Source organism: Maniola hyperantus, chromosome 28 (assembly GCF_902806685.2).
Source record: "Maniola hyperantus chromosome 28, iAphHyp1.2, whole genome shotgun sequence".
In the NCBI taxonomy this organism is placed as follows: Eukaryota; Metazoa; Arthropoda; class Insecta; order Lepidoptera; family Nymphalidae; genus Maniola; species Maniola hyperantus.
In genome coordinates, this window is record NC_048563.1 from 1814667 (window position 1) to 1836901 (window position 22235).

Sequence of the window (22235 nt, forward strand, 5' to 3'; positions counted from 1 at the left end):
TAGGTCTGTATTAAATTATTTATTTATTTTTTATTTATTTATTCAGATACAAGTTAGCCCTTGACTACAATCTCACCTGGTGGTAAGTGATTATAGTCTGAGATGGTAGTGGGCTAACCTGGAAGGGGTATGGCAGTTTTTATTAGGTAAACCCAAACTTACCGCTTTCGTTTCTACACGCCATCGTACCGGAACGCTAAATCGCTTGGCGGCACGGCCTTGCCGATAGGGTGGTAACTAGCCACGGCCGAAGCCTCCCACCAGACCAGACCAGAAATTTAGAAATTATAAAATTTTAAATCCCCGCCGGGAATCGAACCCGGGACCTCCCACTAATAAGACCACAGCGCTACTAAGACTAAAATTACTAAAATACAAAAATATTTGTTTTGGCCGCTGCTCAATAGGTACCTTTACCTAACTCAAGTAGGTGTGAAATAAAAATGACCAAAATACAAAAAAAATATGTTTTAGCCGCTCTGATGACTCTATAGGTACCTTTTAAATAAATCTCTAACACCGCCCCTTCCTGAAAAAGGAGTGGCTTATTCTTATTACAGCCAACAGGAACGATCGCACTTGCCACTTTTGACAGTGTTTAATCTGTGATCGAAGAGAAGCAACGCGTTCGCGCCTTTTTAATTAAAAAAAAGGATGACGTTTTAATTTTTTAATTTTTTTTGTGCTTTGGGTGCCTGTGATTCTGATTTTGTTTTGGTGAAAAAACTGTGAAATAAGAAGAATGGATTTTTTGTGATAAATAGGTAAATGAAAAGGAACTAATTAGGTAGATACCTACCTATTTACATGAAATTCTAGAAATATCCACATAAGTAATAATTACTAAGGTAAGTTTAGCCAGTGTGTTGTTTTAGGGTTTACAGAACTTTTTCTTATAAGTACTTATATAGCAAGATTGAGCCGTCCTTGATGACAATCACTCCTAATAGGTATACCTAGGTACAGTACCTACGCGATAAAAAGTAATGTACGTACCTACATGAGGTACGGAACCCTAATAATTATATTCTATTCAGATAACAAGTTAATATTGGATTATGTTACAAACGTTGTAAGTTCCCGAGTTATAACATAAACAATTGAACACAGTTTAGAAAAACGTGCGACGCATGTGTGGACATTTTGAACGACAGATTACATGTGACTGATAAGGCGAGAGCGGGATCAGACGGCCATAATATACTAATATTATAAATGCGAAAGTGTGTCTATCTGTCTGTCCATCTGTCTGTCTGCTAGCCTTTCACGGCCCATCCGTTCAACCGATTTTGACGAAATTTGGTTCAGCGATAGCTTGCATCCCGGGAAAGAACATAGGCTACTTTTATCCCGAAAAATCAAAGAGTTCCCACGGGATTTTTAAAAACCTAAATCCAAGCGTATCATCATCTCTATCTATCTATCATCATCATCAGAATCATCTAGTATCTAATAAATAAAATAAATAAAAATATTTTTATTCAATTAAACTTGTACAAGTATTTTTGAATCGTCAACTGCATCTAAAATCGGAATGCCTTTCCTACCGAGAAGAAACTCGGTGGTTGCTCTTTTCAAAGATTTGATACACAATACTTATTATGCCATAAGTATATATTGTAGGTATACTTAAATAAGAAAAGTAGGTATTTGCAGTCCCGCGCGTTGCTGGGACGAGCTGCAGGTCAAATTAGATTTTTTAAACTTGTGTAAAGGCAAGTTCAAAATAGTTTGTGGGATTTTGTTATAAAAGGTAATACCCATATTTATCTGTAGATAAATATACATATAAAATTCAAAGTCCTGACTAACTGACTTATATCAACGCACAGTCTAAACCGCTGGTCCTAGAGACATGGAGTTTGAAGGGAGTGTTCTTTGTAAAGAGTGAGTATTCACTAAGAAAGGATTTTTGAAAATTCAACCCCTAAGGGGGTGAAATAGGGATTTGAAATTTGTGTGGTCCACGCGGACGATAAGTCGCGAGCTAGTTTTATATATAAAACTAGCTTATTCGACGACCCCCCTGGCGCAGTGGTGAGCGCTGTGGTCTTAATAGTGGGAGGTCCCGGGTTCGATTCCTGGCAGGGGTTTGGAATTTTATAATTTCTAAATTTCTGGTCTGGTCTGGTGGGAGGCTTCGGCCGTGGCTAGTTACCACCCTACCGGCAAAGCCGTGCCGCCTAGCGATTTAGCGTTCCGGTACGATGCCGTGTAGAAACCAAAGGGGTATGGGTTTAATAAAAACTGCCATACCCCTTCCAGGTTAGCCCGCTATCATCTTAGACTGCATCATCACTTACCACCAGGTGAGATTGCAGTCAAGGGCTAACTTGTATCTGAATTAAAAAAAAAAAAAATGCCCGCGACTTCGTCCGCGTGGACTACAAAAATTTTAAACCCCTATTTTACACCCTTAGGTTTGATCTTTAACTATGAGATTTTAACATGAGCTTAATAAAATATGTCATACTGCTAATTGCAAAAATATTAAATAGGTAGGTAACTAAAAAATTTCTTTATAGACACTTCAAAACTGACAGACTTTCATACAAACTTCAAACTCTTATTTTACCCCTTTAGGGGTTGCATTTTGAAGAATCCTTTCTTAGCGGACGCCTATGTTATAATAGCTATCTGCATGCCGAATTTCAGCGTGATCCGTCCAGTAGTTTGAGCTGTGCGTTGATAGATCAGTCAGTCAGTCAGTCAGTCACCTTTTCCTTTTATATATATATAGAAGAAAGATATCGATTTCGTGAAATAAATCCGTGTTTCAACTCCTAACTTCAAAAGCATTGAACTATAAGAAATCTGTTACTCATAAAGCGCATTAAGTAATGGCATCTCAAGTGGGCAGAACGAGATAAAAGACTAATTCATTACACCAAAATAACTGGCCAAGTAGATACAGTGTTACAGTCAAGTGGCCCAGAGTTGGAGAGCTTTGGAGCAAGATTGACTGACTGAGAGAAAGGAACAAATTAAATTTATTGAGTAGGTACCTATAGATCAGTCATCCTTTTATATATTTAGATAGTTAGAGGTGCGTGCCTGGTATCGAACTTCTGACCTCCTGAAGGAAGTGGACGCAGTGGCCTAGCTACCTAGGGGCTAGGCGGGGCAGTGCCCCGGGGCCCTAAAGCTCAGGGGGCCCTCGAATCCTTACCAGAAAATCTCGATCAAACTAAAGTTTTGGATATTTCTCCCATTTTCCAAATAAATACCAACCCACCCGTGCTTTCGTGATTCCTTTCGTCAAAGGTTGCCTGGAAGAGATCGCTTTAGCGATAAGGCCGCCTTTGCATGCTACATCTATTAGATTAAGATCCTGTATTGTGTTTTTTCAATGTTTACTTTGTGTTGTGTGCAATAAAGTGTAAAAAAATAAAATAAAAAATAAATATGATGATTCGAAAGTTACTAGGGAATTCCGTTAAATTCTTTCTGTGAATGTACTTATTTGTATATTTAATATTTTTACATGATAAAACCTAACCAGTATAGATAGCAGTGGGGCCCCATTTTTGATTTGCCCCAGGGCCCTTGGTTACCTACCTAGCTACGCCACTGAGTGGACGCCTGAAAACCACTAGGCTTACCTTTATGTTGTGCCTGATTGCATAAAAGTGTTTAAGGGGAATATTAGCCATGTTAAATGACTAATATTTCCCTTTCCTCTCCAACTAAGCGTCAGGCTTGTGCTAGGAGTAGGTAGGTACGACAATAGTGCAACGGGCGGGGTTTGAACCGTCGACCTTTCGGTTTTCAGTCCACTCCTTTACCGGTTGAGCTATTGAGGCTCTATATTGCTCTATATTGTTTCAGGAGATGTCAAGTTACGGCAGCACGTCGCCTTCTGACGAAGGCTTCGACAGATACGAACCGCCCTTTTACTGCCCGCCATCGCACCAAGGTATGCCATTTCTTAGTCTCATAACTCCTTTTTTATGGTTTAGGTAGATAATGGCCCCGATTCTCTAGTCTCTATCTAAACTAAATTTAGAGTATCTGCATCCTTTTCTTTTTACTCATGCTAAAAAAGGAACGGAACATGACTTTCACATTTAAAGACTCTAAATTTTAGTGCACAATACAAATTTAAACAGTATAGGTTCGCGAGTGCGTGCTAAAATCACGGGTTTTACCATCTAAAAATTAAATTTAGAAATGTCAAACTGCTTCTGTCCTTTTCATTTCAGAATAGTAAGAAGAGGGTGCGAATACTCTAAAATTAGGGTGTGCTTAGAATCGGTGCCAATTACTATAGTCTCTACATAGTATAAAATAAAGTCGCTTCCCGCGTCTGTATGTATGTATGAACGCGTAGATCTTTTGAACTACGCAACGGATTTTAATGCGGTTTTCACCAATAGATAGAGTAATTCAAGAGTAAGGTTTATAGCTATAGCTTAATTCTCAAAAAATTAGAGATCCCTAGAGAAATTGAAATAATGTGAATTAGGTCGGAAAAAATCCTCTCATTTGAGAGTTTCCGAAGCAATGACACCACAATGACACCACAGTTAGTATCTACATTGCACCCATGCGAAGCCGGGGCGGGTCGCTAGTAGATAATAAAATGAAGTGATTTTTTGTAAAGCGGTAGTTTATGGGGGGCTAAAACTCAATAGGTATCTACCTATTAAAGAGAACAATTTAAAAAAAAAAAACCGGCCAAGTGCGAGTCAGGCTCGCACACTGAGGGTTCCGTACTACAGTCGTACTTTTTCGACCATTTTGCACGATAATTCAAAAACTATGATGCATAAAAATAAATAAAAAACTGTTTTAGAATGCACAAGTAAAGCCCTTTCATATGATACCACACTTGATATAGTTATCATACTTCGAATATTGAAAATACTAATTATTAGTTCATGACCACAATTTAATTTTTTTTTCTGTGATCTAACCCTTAATTCACGGTTTTCAGATTTTTTCCCAAATGTCAGCTATAAGACCCACCTACCTGCCAAATTTCATGATTCTAGGTCAACGGGAAGTACCCTGTAGGTTTCTTGACAGACAGACAGACAGACAGACTACAAAGTGATCCTATAAGGGTTCCGTTCTTCCTTTTGAGGTACGGAACCCTAAAAAACATGATTTTTATTTATTTTACGTCATGCTGGGGGGGGGGGGGGGGCTCCTGTGAGGCTCGGACCATGGCTTAAGATGACGTTGGGATGGGCGAAGTTGTTGGACTACTGGTTAGTCCGTACGCCCCCGAGGCCGTGGCGTCAGTCCACGTCCGGGTGACGTTAGAAATCGGGGACCTCGTCTTCGCCGCCGAAGACGCTGCAATAAGGTTGAGTTGTCTAGCCCTACGAGATAGGGTGCATTGTCGGTCATGATATTTTGATCGTCGGGATCGTTAAGGACATGCTTAGGGCGCCTTTTATCTCCGCCACCTTCTCTATTTATACGTATTCCTAGTACGTGACAAGTCAAGATTGCAATCGGAGTAGGGACGCCCCGCACACTCGCACAGCCCCGCGCTAACCCGGTGCGGGATAGCGCAGGTGATGTGCGGGTGTACGCGGCGTCCCCATGCCACATACCCCGATTGCCATCTCGACCTGTCGTGAACTTATGTTTGGTTCTCATTAGAATATTAACCAATCAAACTCGATGTAATTTTGTTCTAGAAACTAATTATAGTTTGCTATTGATTCTACCGTGGTCTATGGTTTGCTATTGATTTCCTTTTTTTGAGGCACGGAACCCTAAATATAAAAAAATAGTATTATGCGCAGGTAGCCCAATGGACGGCGGGGTGTACTGGCCGGCCGCGAGCGCGGAGGGTCACGAGTTCGATGCCCAGGAGATCTACCACGACACTAGCAATTATATTGGAAGAAATTATGGTAAGCAAAATTAATGCATAGCCATATTTACTATCTGTGCTAAAGCTGTGATAGCCTAGTGGTTAGGACGTCCGCCTTCTAATCAGAGGTCGGTGGTTCGATCCCGGGCACGCACCGCTAACTTTTCGGAGTTATGTGCGTTTTAATTAATTAAATATCACTTGCTTTAACGGTGAAGGAAAACATCGTGAGGAAACCTGCATGCCTGAGAGTTCTCCATAATGTTCTCAAAGGTGTGTGAAGTCTACAAATCCGCACATGGCCAGCGTGGTAGACTATGGTCGAAAAACCCTTCTCACTCTGAGAGGAGACCCGTGCTCTGTAGTGAGCCGGCGATGGGTTGATCATGATGATTGATGATGATGACCTACCATCATGTCAGTACGCAGTCAAGGGCTAACTTGTATCTGAATAAAAAAAATCATTATCATCAACCCATCGCACTCGATCGGAGCATGGGTCTCCTCTCAGAATGAGAAGGCTTTGGCCATAGTCTACCATGCTGGTCATGTGCGGATTGGCAGACTTCACACACCTTTGAGAACATTATGGAGAACTCTCAGGCATGCAGGTTTCCTCACGATATTTTCCTTCACCGTTAAAGCAAGTGATACTTAATTACTTAAAACGCACATAACTCTGAAAAGTTAGAGGTCCAGTGCCCGGGATCGAACCCGACCTTCGATTAGAAGGGGACGTCCTAACCACTAGGCTATCAGAGTTTTATTAGACACTAAGCAGTGGCGTGCACGGTGCACAGAGTTTGAAGTCAGGGTATGCATTAGTTGGTAGGAAGCTGTTTACTAGCAGGTCATAATGAAAATATGCATTGATCTGTTACAACTAGGGTAAGCAGTGCATGTATGCCTCTATGACCTGCACGCCACTGACACTAAGTAGTAAATTATACCTATAGATTAAGCTTTTGGATCGTTGTATACATTTTTATGTAATCTGTGGTCCAGGTTACGAGGAGATGCAGATCTCGTGCAACGAACCGTACGACGCCTACTCGGGCATGATGCACCACACCTTCACACAGAACAGCACAGGTAACCCATTCATCACCATCAACAGAGACGTCCACTGCTGGACATAGGCTTGCCAGGTCTTTATACCGAAAAGCCGGACACACCAGCCAGTTTAGCCGGATATTTAGGTAAAAAGGCCGAAGAACCTTAATTTTTTAAGTCTTAGTACGTACCTATATCACTTCATACCTCTATCATTTACCTTTAAAAATCTTCTTAAATTCTAATAAATCAGTCAATGAATCAGTCTTCTTTTTCGACTATTGCAATTTGCAATGGAAAACAAAATTAAACGAAACTGAAATGAATGAACCAGTCGTATTTTATTAATCACTAGCTTATGCTCGCGACTTCGTCCGCGTGGACTACAAAATTTCAAAACCCTATTTCACCCCCTTGGGAGTTGAATTTTCAAAAATCCTTTCTTAGCGGATGCCTACGTTATAATAGCTATCTGCATGCCAAATTTCAGCTCGTCCAGTAGTTTGAGCTGTGCGTTGATAGATCAGTCAGTCAGTCAGTCAGTCAGTCAGTCAGTCAGTCAGTCACCTTTTCCTTTTATATATTCAGATCATTCTTAACTTTACTCACCTAGGTATTATTATTGTAAAATGTAAAAAATTGTCAAATAAGCCGGACAGGCCGGACACCGACTAATTTGGCCGCACATGCAACCAAAAAGCCTGACTGTGTCCGGCTTTATAAATTAAAATTAAATTAAAAATAAAATTAAATTAAAAATTAAAATTAAATTAAAAATTTATCCGGACGCCTGGCAACGCTAGCTGGACATAACTCTCTTGTAGGGACTTCTTGACTCTTGTAGTGTGGAAGTCACTACAAGACCAGTTGAATTTTAAAAGTAGATATACGTACTTACCTTACTAGCAGATTAATTATTATTTCCTTATACTTGAATTTCAAACCCGTATTTCACGAATTTTCGAAAACCCTTTCTTAGCGGATGCCTACGTCATAATAGCTATCTGCATGCCAAATTTCAGTCCGATCCGTCCAGTATTTTGAGCTGTGCGTTGATAGATACCTATATATATATAGATAGAGCCTCGATACCTACTCCTAGCACAAGCTTGATGCTTAGTTGGAGAGGAAAGGGGAATATTAGTCATTTAACATGGCTAATATTCTTGAAAAAAAAAAAGAAAAAAAAAAGAAAAAGAACCGCACAACAAAAAAAAACAATTTAAATTTTCCTTGCCAGGACTAGATTGTGACATGCAAACTATACCGCGATACGACAGGCCGCCCCCCTCCTTCGTACGAGTGGTCAAGAGAAGGACAACTGCCAACAAGAAAGAGAGGAGAAGAACACAGAGTATTAACACAGCTTTTACCGACTTGCGAGAGTGTATACCAAACGTGCCACCTGATACAAAACTTTCTAAGGTAATTTGCTCCCTACATAATATAGTTTTTTTAATAGAGATAGCGAGCAAACGAGCAGGCGGGTCACCTGATGTTAAGTGATTACTGCCGCCTATGAACATTTGCAGCACCAGAGGAACCGCCGATGCGTTGCCGGCCTTTTAGGAATTTGTTGGTCCGCCCCTTGAATAACCCCACGTTGTAATCTAAAGGGAACACCGTCGATGGGAGGTTTTTTTTTTTTTAAGAATAAGAATAATTTATTTAGAATTTAGACACAAGAAACAAGTTTCCTACCCTCTGCACTAGGAAAACCCTGTATTGCAGAAAGTAGTGGACTGAGTTGATTTCACAGTTTGCATGTGCGTGGAAAAAAGGATCTGGCACATCGGACGGTCGAAGTGCTCTAGAAACCCAGGTGGTGAGGGTGAAATTGTGAGCTTGTTAGAGCTGTATAGTCGTATGACATTGAGTTTGCCAGCGTTGTTACACCCTGTATAATAAATACCTACGAAGCTGTCTACGAAAAATGGCGACTAGCCCATTGATTGCAATCTCACCTGGTGGTAAGTGGTGATGCAGTCTAAGATGGAAGCGGGCTAACCAGGAAGGGGTATGGCAGTTTTTATTAAACCCTTTGGTTTCTACCGTCCACCGTACCGTCCGTGGTTCATCGTACCGGAACACCACATTGCTTGGCGCCTGGCGGCACGGCTTTGCTGGTAGAGCTACCTAGCTGACTAGCCATGGCCGAAGCGTCCCACCAGACCAGAGAAATTATAAAATTCCAAATTTCCCCTTAATCTTATTATGTGCTGCAAATTAAATAGGCATACGAAGTTGTGTAAGGTGGTAATTTGAATTTTTACCAGTTCTTCCTTTCTTAGAATTTTTTAAAAGATCCAAATAAGTTAGTGTTATTTTTCACCACGGAGCACGGGATAGTTATTATTTTCTTCATCACAGAGCAAGTATTCGTTGGTTGACAAATTTTTTCCTCATATTATATTATTTGATTTTAATATAGTTACTTACCTAAAACACATTTTTAAGCTAAGTACCTCGATATCGTTAGAATAAGTTTTGGAGTAAGTGTTAAAACTATGAACTCCATTATAGTTAACGCCCACTCCACGACTTATTCCAATATGAACCCTTTCGAGTAAGTAGGTACATAAATCAGTAGTGTCTTTTATATACTGCAATATCATTATTTACGTCTTTCAATATTTGTTTTAGGAAACCAACATTTTTGTGTCCTAAACCATTTAGTTTAAACACTTAGGTACTTACTCTAATTTGAACAAAATTGCAAATTTTCGTCAATTTCTGATTCAAAAATAAAATTCAGTTTGTTAAAGTTATTATTAATACCATTATTAATTATTTATAATCCTAATGTTGCTATACCTTTCTCACTCTTACTTATGCGCTTGTCAGATGGTGCGAGCGAGATCGCAGAGCATCAATATCGCGTTCTCAAAACTCAGAGACCGTATACCAAGCGTTCTGCCCGACACTAAGATGACAAAGGTTAGATTTTTTTGCTTTTTTTTTTAAAGTCTGGTAGTTTACTTTTAATTCTGTTTTATGGGTGCTTAATATAAAAGTTTATTTTACATAACTCAAACACTTGAAATCTGATTAGAAAAGTTACGTGCTCTGTGGTGAAACGATTAAAAAACACGTCTGTCCTGTGAAAAAACGAACTAAAAAGACTACTTTTTCACATTTTGATGGCGCCATATAGTCGCCATTATTGATGTTATCAAAAAAATTATAGCCAGTGTCAATCAGGGCGAATTCGGCCAACGTGGTGGACTAGGCCTAAGCCCTTCTCATTCTGAGAGGAGATCGGTGATTTGTAGGGCTGTCGATAGGTTGGTCATGATGTATGATGATGACGCTTGAAATATTATATTACTACTAGGTAAGTACTATAGTACTATAATGCGACTAAGACTTAAAGAGCGCACGGGCGCTGCGCGTCATTTTGATTCGCCACCACTGTTAAACTAAATAAAGCTGAGTTTGATTTGTTATCAAAATAAAGTGAAAATAAAATATTTTTTATTCAATTAAACTTTTACAAGTATTTTTGAATCGTCATCTGCATCTACCACTGGTTCGGAATGCCTTAAAAACTCCTGACTGTAGGTGTGCCTTGCGTTTTTATTAGATACCACTGCGTAAGAAAGATCGTCAAAAATAAAAAGTTGTAGTGAATTTTCTTTGCTTGGAGCTATGCTTGGAGTTTCTTTACGTGATCAAATCAGAAATGAGGAGATCCGTAGGAGAACTAGAGTAACCTACATAGCTCAACGGTTTGCGAAGCTGAAGTGGCGATGGGCAGGGCACATAGTTCGTACAACCGATAGACGTTGGGGTCCCAAGGTGCTAGAATGGCGACCTCGCACCGGAAGACGCAGCGTTGGAAGACCCCCCTCTAGGTGGACGGACGACATCAGACGAGTCGCAGGGAGCCGCTGGATGGCGGCGACGCAAGACCGTGGCGTGTGGAAGTCCCTACAAGAGACCTATGTCCAGCAGTGGACGTCTATTGGTTGATGATGATGATGATGATGATGATGATGATGATGATGATGATGATGATGATGAATTTTCTTTGTCCTCAGATCAAAACTCTCCGCTTGGCGACCTCCTACATATCGTACCTCCTCAAAGTCCTGGAGACAGATGGTGAACCGGCAGGTGGCTTTCGCGCAGAACTGCACCACACACCGCCTAGACGGAGAAACGCTGATCACTCACAGGTAACGTGCATGAATCATAGGTAACCTACATCACAGGTAACCTTCATATATGGCTTTATGTTTACAAATAAATTCATATTTAACTAATGAATAAATAAACTATGTCTAATGTTAAATACTAACTAAAAGATACTAATCTGAAAGTGAACATCTTAAAAATTTACTTAAACAATGAAACTAAAACTAAAACCTTAAAAAATATAATATTATAACTAAAATATATTATTAAAAGGAGTCCATTTACAGTCCATAGGAGACCGGCGTATGATATCGTTAAGTGCGGCATGTCTCGAGAAGCGGCCTGCACCTTCATATTATAAGTAACATTCATCACAACAATCACACGTGTCATCACAGCTCGAACTTCATCTTTGGTAACACAGCACTCAGCAGTCCCGTCGTGACCACGACCCATGCAATTGGATCGAAATATTCACAAATAAAATCAACAAATTAATGGTTGAAATGACAATTGAAAAACTTGTCTAAATTTCATTTATTAATGTAATTAGTAATAAATAAACTATGTCTAATGTTAAATACTAACTAAAATATACTAATCTAAAAGTGAACATCTTAAAAATTTACTTAAACAATGAAACTAAAACTAAAACCATAAGTACATACCACAAATTAATTGTGGTATGTACTTACCTACCCGTTGTTTACGTTATAACTTGTTCATGCACAGGTAATATGCATCACAGGTAAACTACATTGCAGATAACATGCATCAGAGGTAACCTGAATTACATCTCCTTTATGGGAGGTCGGCTCGCGCCCGGGTACACCGCAACCCTTGAACCCCCGGGTACAGACGGCCCAGCCAACGTCTATCGGTAAAATAAATAATAAATAAATAAATTTTTATTTCAGGCAATGAAAATACAACCCATAACAATATACACAGTATGAAGCGGATTAAATTAATATTAGAATTGAATAGAATAGAATATAAATGTAAAAAAAAATGGAGCTAACAATTTAAAAAACTAATCTAAGTAAAGGTGTTATTATTGTCGCACCGATGCAGGTTGAACCAATGTTTTGTAAAAGGATTACTAAAATCCTCTACAACAGCACACAAGATAGCGTTTGTACTGTGTGTCAGTCTTTTCCAGAAGGATGCCGTCCTTGCTCGGAGTATGGCGAAGAAGTCAGGGACTCTTGCAGCAGCAAACATAGCTTTAGCACTGCAGAAACGCGGGTGCTTCATTAGAATGCGGAAGGCGTTGTTATATTGTACCCTAAGTGCATTATAGCTGCGCCTGGTAAACTTTGTCCACAGCTGACATGTGTAGAAACATTGACAAAGAGCTTTAAATAACGTCACCTTCACATCATCAGAGCGACGAGCGAATCTGCGCGCTATCATGTTAGCCCGTACCGAAAGAGCCCTGCGCTCCCTCTCCATATCTCTGTCATCTTTTCATAAATCTTAATCTTAATCTTAATCTTAATTTTAATTTCATAAATCTGTACAGGATAAAAAGTATTAGAATGAAAACCACTTTGATATACTTTAGAAGGCTTTTATTCACTGTTCACATAGTAATTATTATTTATATCAACACAAGAGCAATCACCTCTTTTTAAGCGCCATTTCAGAGTGACGTTTTGCATAGATGCTACTCCGCAGAGCACGCCACAGATAATACAATCACCATAGAGATGGTAATCAAAGACAATCACCTAGTTTTTATCCGTCTAACAAAAGTAGTATTAAATAAAAAATATTGAATCAAAACTCGATATTTTTAGGGTTCCGTACCTCAAAAGGAAAAACGGAACCCTTATAGGATCACTTTGTTGTCTCTGTCTGTCTGACTGTCCGTCTGTCTGTCAAGAAACCTACAGGGTACTTCCCGTTGACCTAGAATCATGAAATTTGGCAGGTAGGTAGTTCATATAGCTGACATTTGGGGAAAAGTCTGAAAACCGTGAATTTAGGGTTAGATCACACAAAAAAAAAATTGTGGTCATGAACTAATATTTAGTATTTTCAATTTTCGAAGTAAGATTACTATATTAAGTGGGGTATCATATGAAAGGTCTTCACCTGTGCATTCTAAAACAGATTTTTATTTATTTTTATGCGCCATAGTTTTTGAATTATCGTGCAAAATGTCGCAAAATACGACTGTACTACGGAACCCTCAGTGCGCGAGTCTGACTCGCACTTGGCCGGTTTTTTATTGTAGTCTACTGCAGCGATATTTAGCAGTCACTAGTTGAAAGATAGTAAAGCGCACAGTCTATTCCAAGCGTGGCTACATGCGATTCCACTTGAGATGGTTCACAAGGGAAAGTGACTGCGAGTACTTGACTGGATGGCGCCAGTGTAGCGCACCTACTGTACATACTTACATAGTAGCTTATCAGCGTTTTTAGGGTTCCGTACCTCAAAAGGAAAAACTGAACCCTTATAGGATCACTTTGTTGTCTATCTGTCGGTCTATCAAGAAACCTACAGGGTACTTCCCGTTGACCTAGAATCATGAAATTTGGTAGGTAGGTAGATCTTATAGCTGACATTTGGGGAAAAATATGAAAACCGTGAATTTGTGGTTACAACACACAAAAAAAATTAAATTGTGGTCCTGAACTAATAATTACTATTTTCAATTTTCGAAATAAGATAACTATATCAAGTGGGGTATCATATGAAAGGTCTTCATCTGTGCATTCTAAAACATATTTTTGTTTCTGAATTATCGTGCAAAATCTCGAAAAAATACGACCGTAGTACGGAACCCTCGCTGCGCGAGCCTGACTCGCACTTGCCCGGTTTTTTTAGCGTAGTAGCGCACTCTAGGTACCTATTGGCTAGTCCAGAAGAAATCTAATTCAATCTCAAATGTACCTACATCCGTAAAAACAATAAAACAAGTATATTTATAGGTTATATTTAGATAATAAAAGCAGTTAACTTTTATCTTGCCACAAACCAGACGCCCATGATTATCTTTTATTAGCGCTAATTTAATAACGAGAAAACACATGGCCCGACGTAAAATGGCGGCGTAGCGGGAAAACTTCTCGGATCTAATGTTTTATATTTCCGAGAGGGGAGATCTGTGGACTCTATATAAATTACTAGCTTATGCTCGCGACTTCGTCCGCGTGGACTACAAAAATTTCAAACCATTATTTCACCTCCCTAGGGGTTGAATTTTCAAAAATCCTTTCTTAGCGGTTGCCTACGTCATAATAGCTATCTGCATGTCAAATTTCAGCCCGATCCGTCCAGTAGTTTGAGCCGTGCGTTGATAGATCAGTGAGTCAGTAATCTTTTCCTTTTATAAAGGTGGATTGACTGACTGACTGATTGATCAACGCACAGCTCAAACTACTGGACGGATCGGGCTGTTTGGCATGCAGATAGCTACGATGACGTAATAGCTATTAAGACGTAAGAATCCGCTAAGAAAGGATTTTTGAAAATTCAACCCCTAAGGGGGTGAAATAGGGGTTCGAAATTTGTGTAGTCCACGCGGCCAAAGTCGCGAGCATAAGCTAGTTTTGTGATATGTATGTTCACTCAGTACCCACTGAAGCGGCTGTTAACAATCCCAGGATCTCCGGAAATCCGGGGTTCGATTCCTGCCGGTCAGCAATTTTTGTTTGTATTTAAAAATATTTAGAAATTTCCTTGAAGTGTAAAAAACTATTAAAATGATAAAAATAATAGCTGCCTCATACCGTCTAACAGTCAATTCTTTTTCAGGATTTTTTTTTAATTTTTCTCTCCGTAAGAACCATCCTCGTACTTCAAGGAATATTATGAAAAAAGAATTAGCGAAATCGGTTCAGCTGTTCTCGAGATTTGCGATCAGCAACACATTTAGTGATTCATTAACCGACTTCAAAAAAAGGAGGAGGTTCTCATATCGTCGGAATCTTTTTTTTTTTTTTTATGTATGTTACCGGAGTACTCGAAGACGCCTGGACCGATTTTGAAAATTCTTTTTTTGTTTGAAAGGGTATACTTCAAAGTTGGTCCCATTTAAACTTAGTGAAGATCTGATGAACATCTTCGAAGATAGATAATGGAACTCCTCAACGGATAAGAGTAAATTGTTCGCGATCAGTGTAATAGTAAACAGTAGATTTTTACAAAAAAAAATAAAAACCGACTTCGATACACAAACACAAAAAATTGAAAGATAATTTAATTTATTACCGAATATATTATGTATACAAGAGTTAATATAGTTCCATACTAATATTTTTTGGGGTCGGTGCAAATGAGGTGCCATTGTGGAGTCTCATAAAAATATTATGAAGTCTAGACGATTCGCGCAGCTAAAGCTAATTGGCACCGGCACCAAAAAGTATTATTATGAAACTATATTAACTCTTGTATACATAATATATTCGGTAATAAATTAAATTATTTTTCAATTTTTAGTGTTTGTGTATCGAAGTCGGTTTTTATTTTTTTTGTAATTTTTTTTTGTATTATAGAGGATATATAAAAAGATACTTAAAAAGTCCTGTCTAAAAATAGCCGTTTTTGGCATTTAATGTGTACCTTCTCGTCCAGAAGGAAGTGTTTGTTTACAAGTTTACTCTAGCGTACGGAATTAGGTCAGTTTTTTACCTGTCTGTTTACGTTCTGTGCCTGCCGTCAGTCAACGGTCTGTATTTAATAGTGGCCATGTGTCTTTTAATTTTAGATTTCAGTCTTTCTGGCATGTATAGGTATATTTTTCAATTTTGCGTCCACTGTTTTTTTTTTTTTTTTTTTTTTTTTTTAGATACAAGTTAGCCCTTGACTGCAATCACACCTGGTGATAAGTGATGATGCAGTCTAAGATGATAGCGGGCTAACCTGGAAGGGGTATGGCAGTTTTTATTAAACCCATACCCCTTTGGTTTCTACACGGCATCGTACCGGAACGCTAAATCGCTTGGCGGCACGGCTTTGCCGGTAGGGTGGTAACTAGCCACGGCCGAAGCCTCCCACCAGACCAGACCAGAAATTTAGAAATTATAAAATTCCAAACCCCGTGCCAGGAATCGAACCCGGGACCTCCCACTATTAAGACCACAGCGCTCACCACTGCGCCAGGGAGGTCGTCAAAATGTGTGTTGGTAAATAGGTGGTAGGCCTTCCCAAGAGCGCGCCACCACACACGATCCTCTGCCTTCCTCACTCACCCACTTCCCGCTACCTTAAGGTCGTCAGTCCAGCGGGTTGGAGGTCGCCCCACACTGCGCTTGTTGGTACCTACGCGGTCTCCACTCCAGAACACGTCTGCCTCAGTGACTATCGGTTAACTGCGACAAACATGGCCTGTCCACTGCCACTTCAGCTAATTCGTAGTAGGGGGAACGCTGCCAGTATCTTCGGAACCTTGCCTAAAGGGTCTCCTTTTAATAATATATTTTAGTTATAATATTATATTTTTTAAGGTTTTAGTTTTAGTTTAAATTATTAATTAGTTTGTAATGTTCTAAAAAAATTATTTATCAATTAAAGAAAATTTACCATTAAGTAATTTTTATGTTATATATAGAATAACGAATTTATTCTATATATAGTGCTATGTCGGTCATTTTGGTTCTCCTACGGATTTCCTCGGAGAGACGCATTCCTCCTTCCTCATTGCACGCTGAGCAACTTTGAACTTGAGGACTAGGCCATCAAAGCTGTAAGTTCCACGTTTCAGCGCCATACTTCTTCCGACATTTATAGTCCGTACAAACTAACTCCTCACGCGCCATTTTAACCCTATGGGTCAACTGTCATGTCAAAAGTACGGTTCACCTTTAAAATAAGGACTGGAATCTCAGAACAAGGACTATTGCCTAGCCCTATTGTGACACTTACTGTTAGAGCGAGATAGCTAAATGCATTTAATCTCTTATTAGAAAGTGACAAAATGATTATGTTTTGTCCTTATCACCGCGGCCACTTTTTTTTGTTTGTCAAAATGTATTTGTACGTGAGTATTTGACAAACAACGTGAAGTGTAGAAGGAATGACATATCACAAGTAAGAAAATCTGCTTGAGGGACTGAGGGGGCCAGCCTAGTTGCATATCTGACATATATCTGTGACTTAAATCGTACTATTAAAATACTAAAAAGTTAAAATGACGCGTGAGAAATTTTTTACGCATTATATTTCATTTTACAGTAATCGCCCAACGTTTTTCAGAATCCAATTTTCCCATGCATAAATCTAGCATCCAAACTTCAAATTTTCAAAATAGACAGAGTAGTGTATAAATAGATATCATAATGCACCAATTCAAAACCAAAAAACCAAGACAGGAGCCGATTTTTTGTGCGGTATTTTTAGGGTTCCTTACCCGAAGGGTGCCAACGGAACCCTATTACTAAGCTGACCGCTGACGGACCGCTGTCCGTCCGTCCGTCTGTCAGCGGGCTATATCTCGTGAACTGTAATAGGTAATTCAATCCAATCCATCAGCCTGTTTGCGTCCACTGCTGGACATAGGCCTTTCCAAGAGCACGCCAAAAACCTTAATCCACGTGGACGAAGTCGCGGGCATCATCTAGTAAATAATAAGAATTTCAAAATGACCGCCATGAAAAAAATAAAAATAAATTAATAAGTGTTATTTCTTGTACGATGGAACTACGGAACCTTTCGTGAGCGAATCCGACTCGCACTCGACCAAATTTTTTTCAAAAACCGTCTTGCCTCATCTGTAAGCAATCACGCATGTAAACGATACGAGATTTTGTCAAAAAAATGCTTTTTTTTTGGAATATTTTTTGCTACAGTCTGTGGTTGTAACAAGTTTTTTGTGTGTTGTTTATTGAGACTAGTTCTTGTCGTGGTTTCGCTTGCGATTCATCATCATCATGATCAAGATCACAGAGCCTCAATAGCTCAACCGGTAAAGGAGTGGACTGAAAACCGAAAGGTCGACGGTTCAAACCCCGCCAGTTGCACTATCGTCGTACCTACTCCTAGCACAAGCCTGACGCTTAGTTGGAGAGGAAAGGGGAATATTAGTCATTTAACATGGCTAATATTTAAAAAATAAATCGCTGGCTCACTACAGAGCACGGGTCTCCTTTCAGAGTGAGAAGGGTTCTGGCCATAGTCTACCACGCTGGCCATGTGCGGATTGGTAGACTTTGAGAACATTATGGAGAACTCTCAGGCATGCAGGTTTCCTCACGATGTTTTACTGTACAGTACGTGATAGAAAATAATGTACATCGACCTTTAGTAGGAGATAGCGGATTTGTAGAGCATATAGTCTCTGTCGGTGAGACCGAAAAAACGTTACATAGGTATGAGTGACAGAGACAACGCTCTGCAAAGCCGAAATGTCGTTTACGTATTAATTCAATAAAGACTCTAGGTATAAGTCCTGCAAATTGCTACTGCGCGTGGCCGCCATTTTAGTGACGTCAGGCACTAGACTGAAGTTTCCAGCTGATGGTATATTTTTATTATTTCGGCTGACGTCAAAATGACGTCATTTCGATGTTAATGAGACATGGTTCCAGCCGAATAGCAATTTGCGGGACTATTACTTTACTACTTTATACCTATACTAGCTTATTCCCGCGACTTCATCCGCGCGGAATACACAAATTTCAATCCCCTATTTTACCTCCTTAAGGGTTGAATTTTTAAAAATCCTTTCTTAGCGGATGCCTACGTCATAATAGCTATCTGCATGTCAAATTTCAGCCCGATCCATCCAGTAGTTTAAGCTGTGCGTTGCATTGATAGACCAGTCAGTAAGTCAGTTAGTCAGCTTTTTCTATTACTAGTTATTTTTTTTTTTAAAGAATTCATTTTATTTTCAGAACAATGCGTCAGAGAAGAAAGGCAAAGGTCGAACCGGGTGGCCACAGCACGTATGGGCGTTGGAACTGAAGAGCGAGCAAAACCTGCAGACTTAGCTTGTATAGAATACTAGCGACCCGCCCCGGCATCGCACGGGTGTTTAGAACAACACAAAACAATATTAAAATTATAGGTATAAACCTTCCTCTTGAATCACACTGTCTATTGATGAAACAGGCATTAAAATCCGTTGCGTAGTTTAAAAAAAATTCAAAAATAAAATAAAAACCGACTTCGATTACCACAAACACTAAAAAAAAAATTATAACCCAATCTAAATAATATATAAAAGGAAAAGGTGACTGACTGACTGACTGACTGATCTATCAACGCACAGCGCAAACTACTGGACGGATCGGGCTGAAATTTGGCATACAGATAGTTATTATGACGTAGGCGTCCGCTAAGAAAGGATTTTTGAAAATCAACCCCTAAGGGGGTGAAATTGGGGTTTGAAATTTGTGTAGTCCACGCGCACGAAGTCGCGAGCATAAGCTAGTATATTATATATACAAGAGTTATTGTAGTTCTATAGTAATATTTTTTGGAGCCGGTGCCAATTAGCCGCACGAACCGTCTATCTACTCTTCATATTTGATTTGGATTTGACTCGCTCCAGCAATGCACTTTTCATAACATTTCACAATTCATAAGTACCTACAGGGTACTTCCCGTTGACCTGGAATCATGAAATTTGGCAGGTAGGTAGATCTTATAGCTGACATTTGTGGAAAAATCTGAAAACCGTGAATTTAGGGTTAGATCACACAAAATAAATTAAATTGTGGTCATGAACTAATAATTAGTATTTTCAACTTTCGAAGTGAGTGACTATTTATCAAGTGGGGTATCATATGAAAGGTCTTCACCTGTACATTCTAAGACAGATTTTTATTTATTTTTATGCATCATAGTTTTTGAATTATCGTGCAAAATGTCGAAAAAATACGACTGTAGTACGGAATCCTCATTGCGCGAGCCTGACTCGCACTTGGCCGTTTTTTTTACAATTTTGTACAATAGCGGCTCCATTGTACTTGATATGCCTGGTTATTAAACCTCCCTACTGTTTACTAAGCTATTACACTGATCACGAGCAATTTACTTTTATCCATTGAGGAATTCTGTTCTCCATCTCTGAAAACATTCATCAGATCTTTACTAAATTAAAATGAGACCTGTCTGTCTGTCGAATTGAGAACCTCCTCCTTCTTTGAAGTCGGTTAAAAAAGATCTAAGCGTACATACCTATGTATATACAGACAGCGGGAAGCGACTTTATTTCGCACAGCTTAAACTACTGGACGGATCGGGCTGAAATTTGGCATGCAGATAGCTATTATGATGTAGGCGTCCGCTAAGAAAGGATTTTTTGTAAATTCAAACCCTAAGGGGGTGAAATAGGGGTTTGAAATTTGTATAATCTATGTGAACTGTAAATAATTGTACATAATATAATTATATTACGTAGGTAAAATTGTACCTAAATTAAACGCAGTGCATTACATAGACTTCTCTATTAATTATTATCTATCTAAGATATTTTGTAATATAAATACTTACCTAGTTTTTACCTAATATGCCAAAAATATGCCAAAGAATAAAGAAAATATTTCTAGAAAACTGTTTTTTTATTTTAATCATCTATCTATAAGTCCCGCAAATTGCTAATAGCGTGGCCGCCATTTTAGTGACGTCAGCACTAGCCTGACGTTACGAGCTAATGGTATATTTGTATTTCGGCTGACGTCAAAATGACATCATTTCGATGTTAAAGAGACATGGTTCCATCGCAATAGCAATTTGCGGGACTTATTGATTTTAAATTAATTCATACTAGAATGATGCCCGCGACTTCGTCCGCGTGGATTTAGGTTTACAAAATCCCGTGGGAACTCTTTGATTTTCCGGGATAAAAAGTAGCCTATGGCCTTTTCCCCGGGATGCAAGCTATCGCTGTACCAAATTTCGTCAAAATCGGTTGAACGGATGGGCCGTGACAGACAGACAGACAGACACACTTTCGCATTTATAATATTAGTATGGAAGTATGGATTAGTATGGAGGATTAGTATGTATATGTCAAAGTCAAGGTCAAAGTCAAAGTCAAATAATTTATTCAAAAGACGTATTTTATTTATTTTTATCAAAGAAGTAATTAAACTATTAATAAACTTAAATCTAAAAAAAAACAACATTAAATTAAAACTAAAATAAATTAAATTAAATCTAAAACCTCGTCGAGACCACCGCAGCGAGGCATTGTACCCAAGATGCTGGCAGCATTACCCCTTTGGATGGCCAAACTAATTCTTTGACCAAGGTAGCTGCCAGCTCTCGGGTCCCCGGTTGACTCGATAACTCTTTTCGCAATTTCTTCAAAAAGAGCTCGAGCCCCCGGGCCCCACGGCCCCAAGGTCTCCACACCAAAAGGCACGAATATGAAGCTCCCATCGAGGTTTTCATATTTGCGCCTCTTGGCCTGTTCGGCGCTGATGGCCGCTGCACCCGCCATAGAGGTAATAAATAACTCTTTTTGATGGTCAGATGTTGGATTTCTAAGATATAGTGGTGATAATTATTACGCAAACTTAAAACTAAAGCTACGAGGGTTCCAAACGCGCCCAGGTGGATATAGATTTTGATTTTGTCCTTTTTACTTAGGAGGGTAGAAAACAAAAATCACCATGTACCTAACTAAACTCTGATTGGATATTGATCGTGTGTAAACATCAAAGGTGGATGTTTCGCCTGAAATTAGGCTATAAAACAAATTACCCTGATATTTTTACACTAACTAGGGTGACCATGGATTTAACAAAAGGTTTGTTAGTTCAAGATTTGACATATCTGGTGACAGAAGGGCTGGCTCATTTTTTGCGCAACGGATCAGCCTGGCTGTCCAGCGCGGAAATGCAGCCAGTATTCTTGGCACCATTCCACGCGTGCATGATTTGTATAGTATAGCTAAGGATACCTTTTATTGTTATACTAGTTTATGCCCGCGACTTCGTCCGCGTGGACAACACAAATTTCAAACCCCTATTTAACACCATTAGGGTTACCCATCACCAGTCCAGTAGTTTGAGCTGTGCGTTGATAGATCAGTCAGTCAGTCAATCAGTCAGTCACCTTTTCCTTTTATAGATATAGATTAGTGTAAATTGCAAAATTTCGCAATTCTAACGTCAAAACTGACAGAGTTTCATACAAACTTCAAACCCCTATTTTACCCCTTTAGGGGTTGAATTTTGAAAAATACTTTCTTAGCGGACGCCTACGTTATAATAGCTATCTGCATGCCGAATTTCAGCCTGATCCGTCCAGTAGT

General features: G+C 39.2%; 1 protein-coding gene across 3 annotated transcripts; it reads left to right on the forward strand.

Moving 5' to 3' along the window:
* The first annotated feature begins 609 nt into the window (after positions 1-609).
* Positions 610-20495, forward strand: LOC117995100 (heart- and neural crest derivatives-expressed protein 2-like). Of its 3 annotated transcripts, none has more exons than XM_034983103.2 (8): positions 610-848; positions 3829-3916; positions 5760-5870; positions 6836-6922; positions 8124-8308; positions 9728-9820; positions 10924-11061; positions 18865-20495. In XM_034983103.2, exons 2-8 carry the CDS (start codon positions 3832-3834, stop codon positions 18958-18960), a joined length of 795 nt encoding a protein of 264 aa, XP_034838994.1. In that variant the 5' UTR covers positions 610-848; positions 3829-3831; the 3' UTR covers positions 18961-20495. The 3 variants fall into 3 exon arrangements, with proteins under 3 accessions (XP_034838994.1, XP_069364530.1, XP_034838996.1); XM_069508429.1 differs by having other exon boundaries at positions 610-764; XM_034983105.2 differs by lacking the exon at positions 9728-9820.
* Positions 20496-22235: the final 1740 nt, after the last annotated feature.

Bases quoted from the DNA above. Each gene is read 5' to 3' on its own strand.
- LOC117995100 (XM_034983103.2), top strand. From the start codon at position 3,832: ATGTCAAGTTACGGCAGCACGTCGCCTTCTGACGAAGGCTTCGACAGA. The intron at 3,917-5,759 runs GTATGCCATTTC...TATTATGCGCAG, and splicing joins CTGCCCGCCATCGCACCAAG to GTAGCCCAATGGACGGCGGG. The intron at 8,309-9,727 runs GTAATTTGCTCC...TGCGCTTGTCAG, and splicing joins CTGATACAAAACTTTCTAAG to ATGGTGCGAGCGAGATCGCA.